The following is a 16,776-nucleotide window of genomic DNA, read 5'->3' on the forward strand; positions in this document are numbered from 1 at the left end:
CCCATTTTACGATGAGACACCCAAGGCAGAGGCATCAGTAACTCTCCATAAGTCATACACCTCTCAAGCAGCAGAGACCAGCCTCCAACCCGTTGGTCTGGCTCTGGAGCCCGCGCTCATAGCTGCGACGCTATACATATGTTTTCTACCAGCCCTTCAGCACCACTTATGGGCAAGTGAGAGGAAAAGAAAACCTCCTTCTTTGATGCTATCTACCTAAAGAAATGATTTTAAGTAACTTTAATAGGGATGTTGCCTGACCTTTCACTATTGAGTCAAGCTTCCAGAAGTGGGTGTCAGGGACAGCCGAGCAGTCCTGCTTTCCTGAGCCACCCTGGTGAGGTGAACTTTTGTCGTGTGGAAGCTCAGCTCGGTGAACGTCAAAACATAGAAACCACGGCGAGCTTCCATTTGTATGAGGAATGAATGGATTTACCAGTTTAGAAGGAGCCGAAGTGTCTGTGAAAGTTCATCTCAGAAAATCTGGCTCTATCCCGTGGTTCCCAGTGTCCTTGACCTGCAGCCATCCATTGGAAACCAGGAAATATTTGTTTCACCTTGTGGAATGGCCACGGAGGGAGTGCCATGGGGAGAGGCTTCCTCACCCCCACCAAGACGCTCACCAAGTTGACCTGTTCCACATCCTCTGTTCATGTCATGGTGGTCAGGGACCTAGTGGGGGTGCTTGGACTATCTTCTTAAGGGTCCACATAAGCTTTGGGAGGGGTTACATAACACAGAGTCATGAGTTTCCCCAGTCAGCCAGGCAAGCCAAATCAATGTTAGTGTTTAGTGGCTGACAGGTACCACGAGCCAGTGGCCTTATGACTCCGGCGAGTTTATCCCCCCACCCCCAACAGGTGCTGTAGACTTCTCATGGCAGACCCCAAGACATTCCAGCCGCCAGCAGTATATTTTCCCCAACTTAAAATACTATTTTCTTCAAGAAGATAATAATACTGTAATAGCATTGTATGGTGACCCATGGTAGCTACACTTATGATGAGGATAGTATAAGGTATAAGTTGTCTAATTGCTGTGTTGTACATCTGAAACTAATGTAACATTGTGTGTCAACTGTGCTTCAATGAAAAAGAAAGTTAAAATATAATGCATGTAGGAACTGTGCATATAGAGGGAAAATGCAGTTTCTTTAACAGAGACTTAGAGCACATCCTTGGTCAGGTTTCTGTTATTTAAAAATAATTTTTTTTTTCATTTTTACTTCTCTGTTTTCCAAACTTAATTTTTTAAAAATCTTAGATAAAACTGTCTTTAGAATCAGAGTGAAGTCTAGGATGTTTTGACAACATTATTTAGTGAATATTAAAAAACCATATTGAATAACATTATGCATCTGAACTTACTGCATTTACGTAACTGCTTCTTCCTAACAGGGAAAAATTGAAGAAGCATTGAGTGCATTCCAAGAACTAGTGCGCAAATACCCTCAGAGTCCACGGGCAAGATACGGAAAGGCACAGGTATCTGAAGTCATTCCTACGTAGAAGATGTTTTTGATGTTCTTGTGTTCTGTGTAATTGGATTTTTTCACTGCCCACCATTTGTATTTCTCTTTGTCCTTCTAACTTATAAACAGAGCCAATTTCTCACGCATATGTGTACACTCAAGAAAGAAATACCGTTTTAAGTATGACAGTTAGCTATTGTCGTTGTGTCCCGGTGAATCCAGTAGCGTTTTCCTGCTCTCCCTCCATCTGGCTTCTCCCTGGATTTGAAAAGAAAAAAAGAAGAACACTTTGGTCCTTGATCTCCCATCACCGTCATGCCCCATTCTGCCAAGTTTTCACCGTAGGCTCCTCTGAGCTATAAGAGCCGCAGTTTTGCAACTAGAGGCTGCAAGTATGCTTAGGAAAGTCTTGAAAATATAAAACGGAGTTATATTACCAGCTCCCCTATCCCTGTCTCCACTCCCTCATCTCCTTTCTTCCCTGACTTTCCCATCGTCCAGCTCCTCATTCTGTGAAGCTTTTCCTCGCCCACCTGTGGTTGCTGTGGTTGGCTGTAAAGCCACCATGTACCACGTGCTCTTTTAGACCCTGGGATTAATCATAATGAGCCCTCTAGAGGTCTCTGCCCTTGTGGATCTTATCAGCCAGTGGGAGGTATTTTAAACGTTACTTTATAAAAACTGAGAGGGAGACAAACCAGAAGAGACTCTTAATCTCGGGGAACAAACTGAGGGTTGATGGGGGATGGGGGGAGGGATGCGGTGGCTGGGTGATGGACACTGGGGAGAGTATGTGCTATGGTGAGTGCTATGAATTGTGTAAGACTGATGATTCACAGACCTGCACTCCTGAAACAAATAATATATTATATGTTAATAAAAAACAAAGTCACTTCGTCAAAAATTACTTAGAGGAAGCCCCCTATATGCAGTTCTAGGTGCTGCAGATGCAGCCACCAGCAGAATGTATGGTATTGTCATTGTGGTGACAAAGGCAGCCCAGGAGACAGAACAAGTAAAATATATATGCTTGTCGGTGAGAAGTGCTGAGAACCTGTAAAAAGCAGAGTACCGCCACAGGATGTGTGAGGGAGTTGATATGTGGGCTAGGGTGTTTGGGAGAAGTCTACCGACGAGGTGACATTTGAGCCAGGGCCTGAATAAATAGATATAGAAATATATAGTTAAGGATATTATAACGTATTAAACATAAATATATTAGATCATCTTATGTAAAATACGCCATAAAGAAAAGGAGAGCATACCTATTAAGATTTTTCTGGCTGTGAACTATGAGGCTTGAGGGTGACGGGGCAGACAATGCTTTAGATACACTGATCAGAAAAGGCCTTTCTACTGAGGTGACGAATGGCTGAAGTGTGACAAGACAGCTGAAGGAGCTGTGCAGGCAGAGGGAACAGTGAGGGCAAAGACCTGATATAGGGAAGTCATGTTGGCGTAAGAAACTCAAGAACAGGAAGAAGGGCGTGCTGAGGGAGGGCAAAGTAGGACAAGTGGGGTCAGGGCCTCACAGATGATATTCTCTGTGCCCTGAGAAGCATTGCAGGGTTTCTGCATGGACTTGGCAATCTTGTTTTTTCATGAAGATTGTTTTGGTTCCTCGGTGCGGGATAGATTAAAGGGGCAGCAGTAGAAGCAAGAAGCATAGGGGACGACTATAGGTGTACTCAGGGAGCACTGGCCTGGACTGTGGCCATGGTTGTGGCGATGGGGAGATGGTGGGGAGGGCTTCCTGTTGGCTTGGGTGTAAGGATCAGAGAAGACAGGACTGGAGTCCTGGGTTTGGGGTTTGGCCAGAGGAGGAGAGAGAGAGCTGGTTGCTCACAGGGAAAACTGGTAGAGGAACAGGTCTAGGGAGGTGAGAAGTCAAGAATTCGCTTTTCGTCCTGTAAAGTTTGTGATGCCTATTGGACAGTCAAGTGGACATGTCAAGGAGACATTGAATTTTATGAAGTCTGGAATTCAGGACAGAAGCCAGGCCTGATACACAATGTGTCTGACAGTGAAGCTCCCACAGCCCAGCCTGGAGGGGATGAGATTCTCAACCCTACTGGGAAACAAAAGGCGCAAAGCTACAGAAATTTTCCAGACGCAGAACCTGACAACACCCTTTGGGGAGGGGTCAGTGCAGTGACTCGTATACGGCACTCACCTAGGACCTAACGCATCTATGGATAAAACAAACATGTTTTGCTCAGAACTAAAGGTGGCGACCACTTGTTCCAGATCCTCAAATTCTTCTTATCTCCCTATTAAAAACTTATTAGTTAAATTTTATTAATTAAATTTTAATAAATTTAAAAATCATTTTTATTTTTTATTATTATTTTTTTAAAGATCTTATTTATTTATTTGACAGACAGAGATCACAAGTAGGCAGAGAGACAGACAGAGAGAGAGGGGAAAGCAGGCTCCCTGCGGAGCAGAGAGCCCAATGCAGGGCTCGATCCCAGGACCTTGGGATCATGACCTGAGCCGAAGGCAGAGGCTTTAACCCACTGAGCCACCCAGGTGCCCCGAAATTTTAATAAATTTAGGTTGTGAAAAAGTAACACAAATACGTTTCTCCTATCCATGGTACAGGCCAGGGGTAGCAGACAGCAATTATATAATTTTTGTAAGTGAATTTGGTCAATAATCCTCCAAAATTGCTAAGCTGCGTTGGTCTTAGGCAAGAGTGAATGTATTACCAAAAGATCATGCCTGTTCATTTAAGTGATGAGCTTCATTATTAGTATTGGTGGTCATTTGATTAAGAGAACATATTAACTAGAAAGAAAAAAGATTGATGCAAATGTTAACTTAATTGTGACAAAAAGTACTTTGTGCTTTAGAATTTTTCTTTGTATGTGATAGTAATTATGGGGGTCAAAGTCCAGGTAAACGTGGTACTTTGACCCATGGTGATTGCTGGATTTATATCCTTATTTAACTGTAGGAATTTGAGAGCTAGCCCTAAGGCAAAAATTTTTATCTCTTAACTATTATGCTATAAGGTATTATTGATATTAATGTTAATGTGGCATAAAGCAAAATTTAGGCATGGTAAATTAAATTTTAAAAGAGTAATTTAAAAGAAAATTGTAAATGCTTAGAAGTTTTAGAAATCAGTTCAAAAGAAGCTGGATTTTATAGGGAGGAAGAAATGATGACTTTTTCATCCTTTGTTTGCACATCACACAATTACACTGGAATATCCCAACAAAATTTTTTTTAATACCCCAACAAACTTGTAAAATGTAGCAACATTAAGTTAAATATGATCTATAATTCTGAAGCATCACTGATGCTGTCTGATTCCTTGGATCACCGTGAAAATCAATTCTGACCAAATTCCCTGAACATCAGATACAACATCTTAAATCGTAAACTCAGTTCACTTTATTATCTTCACAAACCATTAATGCCTCTGAGGCAGAAAATGACACATCTCCTAGGAAGTTTGGATGGTTGAATTAGTTCAAGTCAACAGAAGGCTTTGTGGTGTTAACATCCTGGAACAAACGTTCAGTTTCTGCCCAAATCATTTTATGTACGGGTGCTAAACTGATAATGATCAATCTATATGATTTTGATTTTCAAAGCCAAGTCTATTATTTTCATTCAAAAGAATTTAAGATGGAGATGTCATTTTTCATACCAAGATTTTCCCAATTCTGGAAGTTGCAAAATGTTTTTACTTCGTTAAAATGAAGAAATTTGAGATGCGAGGAAGGGAGGAAACAAAGCATATAAATTGTATCATCTTCCTCTCTTTTTAGATTGGGTTTAGTTTGATATTTATTACAATTTCTGTAAGGAAGGATTACCTTGGTAGACATTTGTCTTTACAGTAACCTTGACCTGACCCTCCAGATCCAGGATCTATTTGGTAGATCCCCAAACCCAGGACTCCAGCTTGAAGAGAGTGAACTATGTGGTCTCAAAAGGGCTGTCTCAATTCCAAGACTCCATCACTCTCAGACGTCATCTATGAATAATAATGTTTTGGAGAGCTAACTCACCATAGCCAAACTCACAAGAAACTGATGCCTGAACAGAAAAGCCAGCATATGAATATACCGAAGGCCAGAGGGGCAGGATGGCCAGTGTGAGTCATTAACGGTGAACTCTCTCTCCTGGCAGATAAGTCTATAATGGAGACAGCCCATTTACAGATATGAAGAGATAGCAGTACACTCTGAAGCTTTTTTCTATCAAGCAAGGGTAAATTGCCCTTTTTCAATCCAGAGATTTTTGTCTTATCACTTTTCCTTTATTATAAGTCTGTCCACTTCTCTCTTTCACTCTGCTTCAGTCCTAGCCCTCATCATCTTGTGAAACTTACCTGATCAGTCCACATAACAAGTTATTTCTTTGAGGTGTTCTTTTCTTTTCTTTTCTTTTCTTTTCTTTTCTTTTTAAAGATTTTATTTATTTGACAGACAGATCACAAGTAGGCAGAGAGGCAGGCAGAGAGAGAGAGGAGGAAGCAGGCTTCCCGCTGAGCAGAGAGCCCGATGCGGGGCTCGATCCCAGGATCCTGGGATCATAACCTGAGCTGAAGGCAGGGGCTTTAACCCACTGAGCCACCCAGGTGCCCCTGAGGTGTTATTTTCTGACAGGCTCTCTGCAGATATTAACAATTTATGCTGAATCTTACTAGTTTTTGCTTTGGGATCAGGGAGGAATGGCTCATTTTCATACCATGCCCTCAAATTGTGGAGTTGTGCTTTACTTTGGTTCTTCAGGAAGCTATATATTGACTTCTGCACACCCTTTATTTTAAATAGCTGAACACGTTACATAGGATATTAGGAGAAAAACATTCTATATGCGACTTCTAGCCTCTAACTGGTACCATTTTTCCTCAAGTGGTAATCTTCAAATTATAGTTTACTAAATCAGGTGAGATTTTGACTACCATTTTACACATTCCCCTTTTTATCACTATAGCATTTCACTCCCCATTTTCAATCTCCTGCAAAGAATCTTGCTTATTTCACGGAGAAAATAAAAGTATCCAGAGAGAACTTCCATGTGATCCCGCTACAGCACTGAGAGCCCACCTCCACCTGTTCCCCTATGCTCTGCCTTCCCACCTATTAGCATGGATGAACAGTTTCGTTCCCCTTACCCATCCTCTCCCACCTGCTGAAGGAAAGCATGCTGATTTTTGTGACTTCTTCTGTATCATCACGTTTTCCCTCTCTACTGACTCTTTTGCATCAGCTCCGAAGCATGCTGTTATATTTCCCATTGGTAACGGAAACAAATTCCTCTCCCTGATCTCCACATTCCCCTCCATCTACTGGCCCATTTCTCTGCTTCCCTTTGTGGGTTGTCTGCACCTCCTTCCCTCCTGGTTTCCTCTGGTCCTGCTCCATCCTCTTACGGGTCCCCAGTTCTCCCATATTTCCCAGATGATCAGGGCCATCAGAGGTGCCACATTGCCCAATCCAGCCAAGATGTTCAACCTGGTGTCCCTTCTAACATGACTGATCACTCCCTCTTGAAACCTTTTGTCCCTTAACCTCCAGAACACTTTCTTGTGGTTATTTTCTTCTTACCTTACAGTAAGGTAAGGTTATTTTCTTCTTACCTTACCTTCTTATTTTCTTCTTACCTTTTTGCAGACCCTCTCCTGTCTTTCTGACTTCTTTCCTGAACCCCAAATGCATATATGTACCTTTCTATCCAGCATATCCACTTGGGTACCTAACGGGTGTTGGGTTTAATATGTCCAGAATGGAACTCCTGATTCTGAATGCCTACAAACCTGTTATTGCCCTGTCCTCCCATTCTCGGGGTGGCAGTTCCCCCTGGCTATCGCTCAAGCCAAAACCCTTGAATTTATCCTTGACCTCCCTCCCTCCCTTTCTGTTACATTTCTGCCCACCTGCAAACCTGTTGACTCTGACCTTCACAATGTATCTGTAATCCCCCTACCACCTCTTTCCTACCACCGTAGTCCGAACCATCCTCATCCCTGGGTCTGGGGTCCTGCTAGAGCACCATAGCTGGCCGCTGTGCTCGTCTACCGCCTTTTCGGTCTGTTCTCCCTCCCACTACCAGTGTGATCCTCTCCACGTACATCAGATCATGTCAAAAACCCCCGGTGTCGGGGCGCCTGGGTGGCTCAGTGGGTTAAGCCTCTGCCTTTAGCACAGGTCATGATCTCAGGGTTCTGGGATCAACCCCCACATCGGGCTCTCTGCTCAGCAGGGAGCCTGCTTCCCCCCACTCTCTCTGCCTGCCTCTCTGCCTACTTGTAACCTCTCTCTGTCAAATAAATAAAATCTTAAATTAAAAACAACAACAACAACCTGGTGTCTTTCCATCTCACATCGTGTAAGTCTAGTGGACTTGGCAATGGCTTACCACGTTTTTCATTACCCGACCACCGCTCCTTCGCCAGTCCCCTCCTTGCCCCCCATCCTGCACCAGCCTATCCTCTCCCCCTCACTTCCCTGCCCAGGGCCTCGCTCTTGCTATATTCTCTGCCTTGGAATGTTCTTCCCCCAGATAGCCTCATGCCTCACTCCCTCTCTTCTTTCAGTCCATTCCTGGTCATCCTGCCTGAACTAACTCTTCCTACCGCCCCACTGTCGGCGCTCCTAAGCCTGCTTTGTTTTTGGTCCCCAGCACTCATGGCCGCCAGACACACAGTACTTTGATTTGTATATCGTCTTTCTCTTCGTAATGAAGCAGAATTTAAAAAAGAGCTTTATCTGTTTTGTTTACCTTGCCTGCCATGTAGCTCCCGGATTATAGTTGTTGAGTGAATGCGTGAACATGCAGACAAACTGCTGAGAAACAGGAAGTCCGGACTGGAGCCCTGTCTTTGAAATATGAATGTGTAACATGATACATATCTCCGTGAACCCAGCATAGATTAATTATTCCTCCTTTTATATTTTTTTCTCATCTGTAGCTTGGTAGCTGACTGGTCTTCATGTTATTGAGATAGCACATGCGTCGCTTTTCTCTGCTTTTTAATCTCTTGATAAAGAGAAGATTTTAATCTGTCTCAAAATGCTTTTCCCGCATGTCCAGAAATTGACTTTACATGTATATTTGGGATGATTACAAATACAGCCTGTCATGGGACACTTACCCATTGTGGGGACTTCCTCTAGTGTGAAGACGATCTGGCTGAGAAAAGAAGGAGCAACGAGGTGCTGCGTGGGGCCATCGAAACCTACCAGGAGGTGGCCAGCCTGCCTGATGTCCCCACAGACTTGCTGAAGCTGACCTTGAAGCGGCGCTCAGACAGACAGCAGTTTTTGGGTAAGACAGAATAAGAGTTAGTTCAACCCCAAATGCCGTGCTCTGTGCTCTTAGAAGAGCTTAGTTACCTAGGAGGGAACCTGAGTTTCGCAACTACTTTCAGGTAATTTACGCGAATGGGTCCTAGACAGAAACAGTGGTCCTGATTTTAATACTTACAGAGATGCAGATGGTATTTCACCACCTTTCCCCACTACCCTCCTCCCCTCCAATTTTAAAGCTGACGTAGATGGGATGCTGGGAGGTTGGATAATTTGCCTAAGGAATCACAGCTAATAAATTAATGGGTCTGTAATCAAAACTCTTCCTGCTATGCCAAACTCTTTTCTCTCTTAACGATAACAAATCTATTCATGGGTGTTGAGATTATCAGTGGAACAATTTTTCTGTTTTCTTGGTTTTTAAAAAAGATTTCATTTATTTATTTGACAAGAGATTGAGAGAGAGCACAAGTAGGCAGAGGGGCAGGCAGAGGGAAAGAGAGAAGCAGGCTCCCCCTGAGCAGGGAGCCCGATGTCGGGCTCGATCCCAGGACGCTGGGATCATGACCTGAGCTGAAGGCAGCTGCTTAACTGACTAAGCCACCCAGATGCCCCTGTAGAACAGTTTTTATAAAAGATGGAATATTAGGAGTTCCAGACACTAAAAATTTTGCCTGTAAAGTTTGACTCTAGACCAAGGAAAATGATAGGGAAAAAACCTTTTTAAAAATCTTTAAGTAAATTTGCCACTGCTTTGCAAAGAGCAGCATAGAACATCCTCCTCTCTGACCCCAGTGCCGGGGCCAAAGGCAAGTAAGACTAGCTTGAACATAACTTCATTATGACCAGGCTTCTGATTCTCTTCCACCTAACTTGTCATCAGGAAACCAGATGGAAGCGTCTAGGCCAGGTGTAACCTCTCAGGCGGGTGCTAGTGGCCTGATACGTTACATGAACAGTCATTGATGCCACTAGGAGAGGCTCATCTAAGTGATACCGAAGGCCAACTGACCCTGTTACCAATTTCCTGAGGGATAGGATTAAGAGTACTTGTGTCACTTTGGTAAATGACCTAAGTCTGATAGGAGTAGAACCCAAGGGATGATTAGAAACTAAAAGAAAGAGTCCATTAAACTTCTATGCAAATGGACTAATCCAGAAAAAAGAAAACATACAGCACCCACACAGGATGGGAAAGGCAAGGTTGGGACTCAGTGGAGGCAGTCGCCTCGGGCACAAAATTAGTGGCACTGAGCTTTCCTCTTACCTCAGGCTCCAATATGCCTTGGTTAAACTCTGTTTACTTATTCTGTCCTTCAAAATTTGATATTTTGTTCATTGTGGATTTTTTACATTAATTTTGCTTTTTAGAAAGAATGTATAAAATCATCACGCCTCTGGATGACTGAATTTTTGACAGCCTCTTAAACTTTGCATTGAGCGCCTCACTTGCCTCTCCTTATTCCTGGCCCTGGGGAAAGAATCTACTAATACATCTAACCCCCTTCTGCAACCATCTTGAATATAGTCTCATTTTCCTCCAAATGAGAATGAGGCAAGTTCCTAAGAGGAGGTTGTATGAGGAAGGGATTATAGGAAGAAGATTTTATTGAAGGTGACAAGGGGGTGAAGTTTACTCCCAGAAGAGCGGGGTTGCATGATGCAGAGTAAAGGAGATAGGAAGGGCAGCTGGAGGGATGTTTACCCGGACCTTTGCAATGGTTAATAGGGGAAATGTAGGAGCAGAGAAAAAAGTATGAACTAAGTTGGCCAGATGGGGAGGGAAGGGAATGTATAGAAAAGTAAAGTCAGATTTGTGAGTGAGGGAATGAATCACCAAGCTAACCAATCCAAAATCGGCTAGTAATGGGAAGAAGGCCGTGGAATAAGCTGGGTGGTGTTTTATGCCAGGTAGTTGTATCTGTTAGCAGGACACACAACAGTTTTAGCTTATTGGTAGTCCTATCATACTCTTGGCTAATACTTAGTTTGTGGGCAGCTGAACCCTTTAGGGGAATTTATCTTATCATGTATACTGGTCTTATTTTGCACAATTTCCCATACTCAATTTATTTTCAACTGTGGTGAGGAGGAATGACAGTTGGCCCCAGAAATTTTAAGTTTCCATCACATAGCCTTAAAACTCAACCGAGGCTGGGGTGTTCATGATTCCTCTTGTGCATAGCATCCTATCATCCACCAGAGGGTCCCATAATACCAGCTGATGTCTTCTTGCTCCTCGACTAGGTCATTCATTCATTACCTGGAGATGAAGACACTTAATTGGAACTAGCATGAGTGATATACCCCAGTGCCTTTTCAAGTTTCACAGAGGGTGCTACACCCAAAATCCGTTAGACTTTTTGTTTTCTCTCTTTTCATAAAATCTTAAAATTAATTGTAATAAACCAAAGATAACCCAGTGAAACAGTTTGTTGCTTTGTTTTTTAACAAGGAATTGATAAAACTTTTCAAAGAGGGCATTTGACATAAGAAGATAAATGTTGGTGAACTCAGAAAATGATAGTCTCTCCTGTCTCTTGTGCTTTGTAGACTCAATACGAAGATGACCAGGATCTGCTTTTATTTCTGTTGAGTTTTTTTTTTTTTCCTCTTCCCACCAAATCAGGTCACATGAGAGGCTCCCTGATTACCCTACAGAAGTTAGTTCAGCTGTTTCCTGATGATATGTCTTTAAAGAACGACCTTGGAGTGGGGTATCTCTTGATAGGGGATAATCACAACGCTCAGAAGGTCTATGAAGAGGTAAGCAGAGAGCAGTCTGCTGTTCACCACATCCCGTTCTTTTGAGCATCAAGTTTTTGGTTTTTTTTCAAAGATTTTATTTATTCATTTGACAGAGATCGCAAGTAGGCAGAAAGGCTGGTAGAGAGAGAGGAAGGGAAGCAGGCTCCTTGCTGCGCAGAGAGCCCAATGCAGGACTCGATCCCAGGACCCTGGGATCATGACCTGAGCCGAAGGCAGAGGCTTTAACCCACTGAGCCATCCAGGTGCCCCTTGAGCATGAAGTTTTAATGTCACCAGTGAATTGCATTTATTTCACCCAACCTCTCGCTTTCTTCACTTTAAATTCAGTTAAAGAGAATATAAGTATTAGTCTAGTTGACATTCTAAATTTTGTCTCCATCTCTTAAATTTTGCCTTACTCGGAAAATTTTAAATTTTAGTTAATGCCTGGTACCTCAAAACCTTCAACTTATTATTGTGATAGTTTTTTTAAAAATAAATTTTAAAGATTTTATTTTTATTTATTTTAGAGAGAGAGAGAGAGAGCTGTGCGCATACATGCATGCACATGGAGGGGCAGAGAGGGAGGGGGAAGGACAAGCAGACTTGCTGCTGAGTGCAGAGCCCGATGTGGGGCTCAGTCTCAGGACCCCGAGATCATGACCTGAGCTGAAATCGAGAGTCCACGCTTAACTGACTGAGCCATCCCAACACCCCTATAATTGTGATGGTTATAAAACTTCATATTTATCAGTCCATAAACACCTTTTCTAAGAGTGTGCTTCATGATAGGAAATAGAACTCAGATTTTCCATAAATGGAAAAACACCCAACTTTTTCCTTTTTTTTAGTGAAAGTCCAGTCTAGAGAGAGACTACGGAGAAGGAGCCTTTCAAGCATGTGGAGTAAATTACTCATGTCTTGGAGGGCAGTAACTCTTTGATCCTCTAGCAGGGATATCTTTGAAAGGATTTCTACTTTAGAAAGGTTATTTTAATAGATAACCTCCAAGTTACAAATAACTATAAATCTAGAAAACTTGTGTTCCTTCCAGTAATGAGAAAATTCATTTGGCATAGAATAAACAGGATACCCAGTGAACTTCGAAGCTAGAGAAAGTTAATGCCTCCATAAAAGAAAGGGGAACACATTTACCTGTTACTCTTTAATTTAGATGTTTTGGTCAATGGTTTTCAGGCTGGTGTATTTTACATCAAAATGCTACTACTCAGTGATAGCCAGTGTGATTCCTTCTGGTTTAAAAATGCTGTCACTCACAGAGGGGTAAGGTTTTCTTTTTTTATTTTATTTTTATGGTTCTGGAGACTTAATTGAAAATCATCAAATTTCAGAATAATTTTCTCTTCATCCTTGTCATAATTTTCATATTTTCTCAGAGAATAGAAAGAAGACTTGTGTGTTTTATAGCATGCCCAATGTCTACATAAAGTAGATTGATCCTGCAGTGTTGAAAATGTGTACACTTCACTCGTTCCAGGTCATAAAAGAAGTCCAGGTGGGGTGACGTAGTTGCTAATGGCCAAAACCTAACACTTAGCGCCCTGTCTTGCAAAGGTGGTTTAAGGGAGATAATCATGTGTCTCACAATTCAGGATCATATGAATCTAAGAGTTGGCCAACTGTATCAGATACACCCATTATTCTGCCACTTTCTAAAGCCTCAGAGATGAAATTGTAGACTTCCCTCCCTCTCTCCTCCTTTCCTTCCTTCCTTCCCTCCCTCCCTCCCTCCAAAAAACATGATCAAGTGTTGACTGGATACCAAGCACATTTGAAGTTAGGGCAGGATCTGAAAGCATACTGGGTTCTCCCTCCCACTATGGATTTGTCCTTCCTCAACCTCTCAGAATGTTCCTTGAATATATTTACTATTTTTACCTGATAATAGATCTCGGATATGTGAAATATTTTAATTCATCTTGAAAAATAAAATTTATCTGTTGTCTTTTCTATGTTTGAAATCATAATCTCATCTGACTAAGCATAACAAGATGCAGAAAATCTAAAATAGGGCCCTATTATACATTCAAGTGGGTTTCTTTTTAAGGAGCATGAATTGAAAATATGTGTGGGATCTGCCTTTTATTCCTCCTCCCGCTTCTAATAAGCCATATTTAAGGCATTCTCTGTCCTTAACAAAAGTTTATCCTGATAGGTTTATGTCTCAAAGACCATTTTCAGAAAGCAATTGATACTATAATTTTCTACTTCCCTTCATTTTGATTTTTACCTTTAATAAATTATAAAAATCATTGGGAGCGCCTGGACGGCTCATTGGTTGAGCATCTGACTCTTGATTTCGGCTCAGATCATGAGCTCAGGTCCTGAGATTGAGCCCTGTGCGGGCTTCTTACTCAGTGGTGAGTCTGCTAGAGATTCTCTCTCTCCCTCTCTCTCTGCTCCTCCCAGGCTCGCTCGCTCTCTCTTTCTCTCTCTCTCTCTCTCTCTCTCAAATAAATAAATCTTCTTTCTAAATAAATAAATAAAAATCCTTATTGTTTCCCTTCCTGAGACTTTTGTCTGTTTCTTTTGCTGCTTTAAGTTTCAGCAAGACTGTTTTATAGTAATTTGATGCAGATCGCTGACAACTGTGGTTTGGGGGGTGCTCCGTGTCCCCCTTTCCATTTGCAGCAGGACGAGTGACCCAAGCCAACCATGGTCTAGAGTCAAACATATTTCTGATTTTTCCCTCCATTCACTACTCACCTGTATCCATTCACTTAGTCAACATGTGTTTTACTGAAACCCACACACACTAGTTGGGAAATGGTAATTAAGGAAGTAAACATTTGCTGAGCCCTCATGGAGTTTCAGCCTAATACCAACTCACAAATTTCTGTTAATTTTCCCTTCTGCGTATCTTTCAAATCCCCTTATTTTTTAACCCCAGTGCTCACATCTCTTGCCTAAACTAGGGTAGATTTATCCTGTGCAGGCTTACTGTGTGCTCCAGCCTTACCTCAACATAAAACACAAATCTGACCATCCCACACTGGGCTTCAACTCCAGTGGTCTTCAGACATGTTCGGCTGCATACCCTTCCAGTAAAACATGCTCCAGCAAATACCTGCGATATGTATGTTAAGTATGTATTGCGTTTCTTTTAAATAATTTTACATTTCATTTAATGGGGGAAAAAAAGAAAGAAAACCTAGTCGCTTAAAAATCCCTATTTTCTTTACTGATTTAAACTTTTTAAAATTATCTTTTCTGACTACAACATTTAAGAGAAGCTTAATACAGATAACAAGGAAAGCAGAAATTAGCACAATAGCCAGAAATCACTGGCAGCCTCATTCTCATATACAGACTACCATGATAAACATGCGGTATGTGTCCTTCTGGACTCTTCCATACACAGCACACTTTTCTTTTTCCATTAAATCGGTATGTATTAATCATATCATCACAAGACTTTTATAAATGAATTAAAATTCGTCTAGAACATAATTTTTAGCAACTGCCAAGCATTGTATCTTAGGGACGTATCATCACTAATAAACCACTATTATCGGATAGTTTATTTCTAATTACTTTGTTGTAATAAACAATGCCATGGTGAACATCCTTATTCATATATCTTTATACAATTTTTATTAAAATAGAGTCATCACACAATATTAGTTTCAGATGTACAACATAGTGATTCAACAACCTGATACTGTACTCTGTGCTTACCAAATGTAGCTGCCATCTGTCACTGTACAACACTATTACAGTACAATTGGCTATGTTCCCTATGCTGTCCCTTTCATCTAGTGACTTACTCATTCCAAAATGGGAACCTTACCTCCCCTCATCTTTGGCCATTTTGCCCATTCCCATAGCTCTGTCCCATGTGGCAACCACCAATCTATTCTGCATCTGTTTCTGCTTTTTTTTTGTTTGTTTTGCTTTTCAGATTCAACATAGAAGTGAAATCATATGGTATTTGTCTTTTTCTGTCTGACTAATATCACTTGACATCATACTGTCTAGGTCCAGCCGTGTCATTCTTTCTCATTCTTTTTTATGGCCGAGTAATGTTCCATTGTGTATGTATGCCATATCATCTGTATGCATTCCTCTATCAGTAGACGCTTAGACTGCTTCCATGGTTTGGCTACCATAAAAAGCCTGCAGTAAACATAAAGGGGCAAATATCTTTTTGGATCAGTGTTTTCATTTTCTTTGGCTTAAATACCCAGTAGTACCCAGCACTGAAACTACTGGATCATGTGGTTTAAAAAAAAAAAAAAAGGATATTTTGATAATATTTATGTGTAGTACATTTTGTGATTATATGATTTTTGGTTTTTTGCTGGCATTGTATCATGTAGAGAGTTTGTACTGGAAGCCGAATTGTCAACTATACCAGTTTTTTGTGGTGGTCTCTGCTGTGTGCTTATATAGAGACAGAATCCATATCATATTAATATTAATCTCAATTTGATCTTCTTAGAAATTTTATAAAGCCACTTGTCATATCGAGAGGCTCTGTTGATTACCACTAGGTAATAAAACCCACACATTCATGGTGCATCTACGTGTAAACTGTGAGAAGCACAGGACCTTTTGTGATTTGCCTCCTGCTCCCTTTTTCTGGTCTCATTCCCTTTTGATGCTCCTCGTCCATTATTTATTTATTTATTTTTAAGGATTTTATTTATTTATTTGACAGAGGAAGAGACAGCAAGAGAGGGAACACAAGCAGAGGGAGTGGAAGAGGGTGAAGCAGCCTTCCCACCAAGCAGGGAGCCCGACGTGGGGCTCGATCCCAGGATCCTGGGATCTGGACCTGAGACAAAGGCAGACGCTTAACAACTGAGCCGCCCAGGCACCCCTGGTCCATTATTTTTTTTTTTACTCACTTTATCCTGTGCCTTGAATACCTCCTCCCCCACAGTCCTCCATCTTCCCTTGGCCTGGTGAACTCCTATTTATCCCTAAACCCCTTTCAGACCTTGCGTTTGGCACACCAACCCTAGAGCAAGCCGGGTGCTCCTCCTCTTTACCCCCACTAGCCTTGTGCCCATCACCATGGCTGCACTCACCATGTTGTATGACCGCTGTCTGCTTGTGAATCTGCTTCCTCCCGTAGACTGAGACATCCCTTGAGAAAAGACAGTGTATCTCGCTTATATGTCCAGACCCTAGAAGAGCTCTGTGTATTCTAAAATATCTGGCAAAGGAATACATTTGTTAATTACTTGACAGGGTGATTGTTATCTGTGTAGCTGCAATCATTGCAGTTCAATTCCAGAAGTATTTATTGTGCTTTTGCTC

At 41.7% G+C, this 16,776-nt stretch overlaps 1 protein-coding gene across 1 annotated transcript in view; it reads left to right on the forward strand.

The window, feature by feature from the left end:
* The window catches only part of LOC111155391 (aspartyl/asparaginyl beta-hydroxylase-like), a 157,816-nt gene that overhangs the window by 84,773 nt on the left and 56,267 nt on the right, over positions 1-16,776 (forward strand). The window contains exons 14-16 of the mRNA XM_022515542.1: positions 1,398-1,484; positions 8,611-8,761; positions 11,372-11,508. Of these exons, the coding sequence (XP_022371250.1) occupies positions 1,398-1,484; positions 8,611-8,761; positions 11,372-11,508 (375 nt within the window). The remainder of the gene's footprint in view (positions 1-1,397; positions 1,485-8,610; positions 8,762-11,371; positions 11,509-16,776) is intronic.

This window comes from Enhydra lutris, unplaced genomic scaffold (genome assembly GCF_002288905.1).
Source record: "Enhydra lutris kenyoni isolate GAN:26980312 unplaced genomic scaffold, ASM228890v2 scaffoldscaffold41, whole genome shotgun sequence".
Classification (NCBI taxonomy): Eukaryota; Metazoa; Chordata; class Mammalia; order Carnivora; family Mustelidae; genus Enhydra; species Enhydra lutris.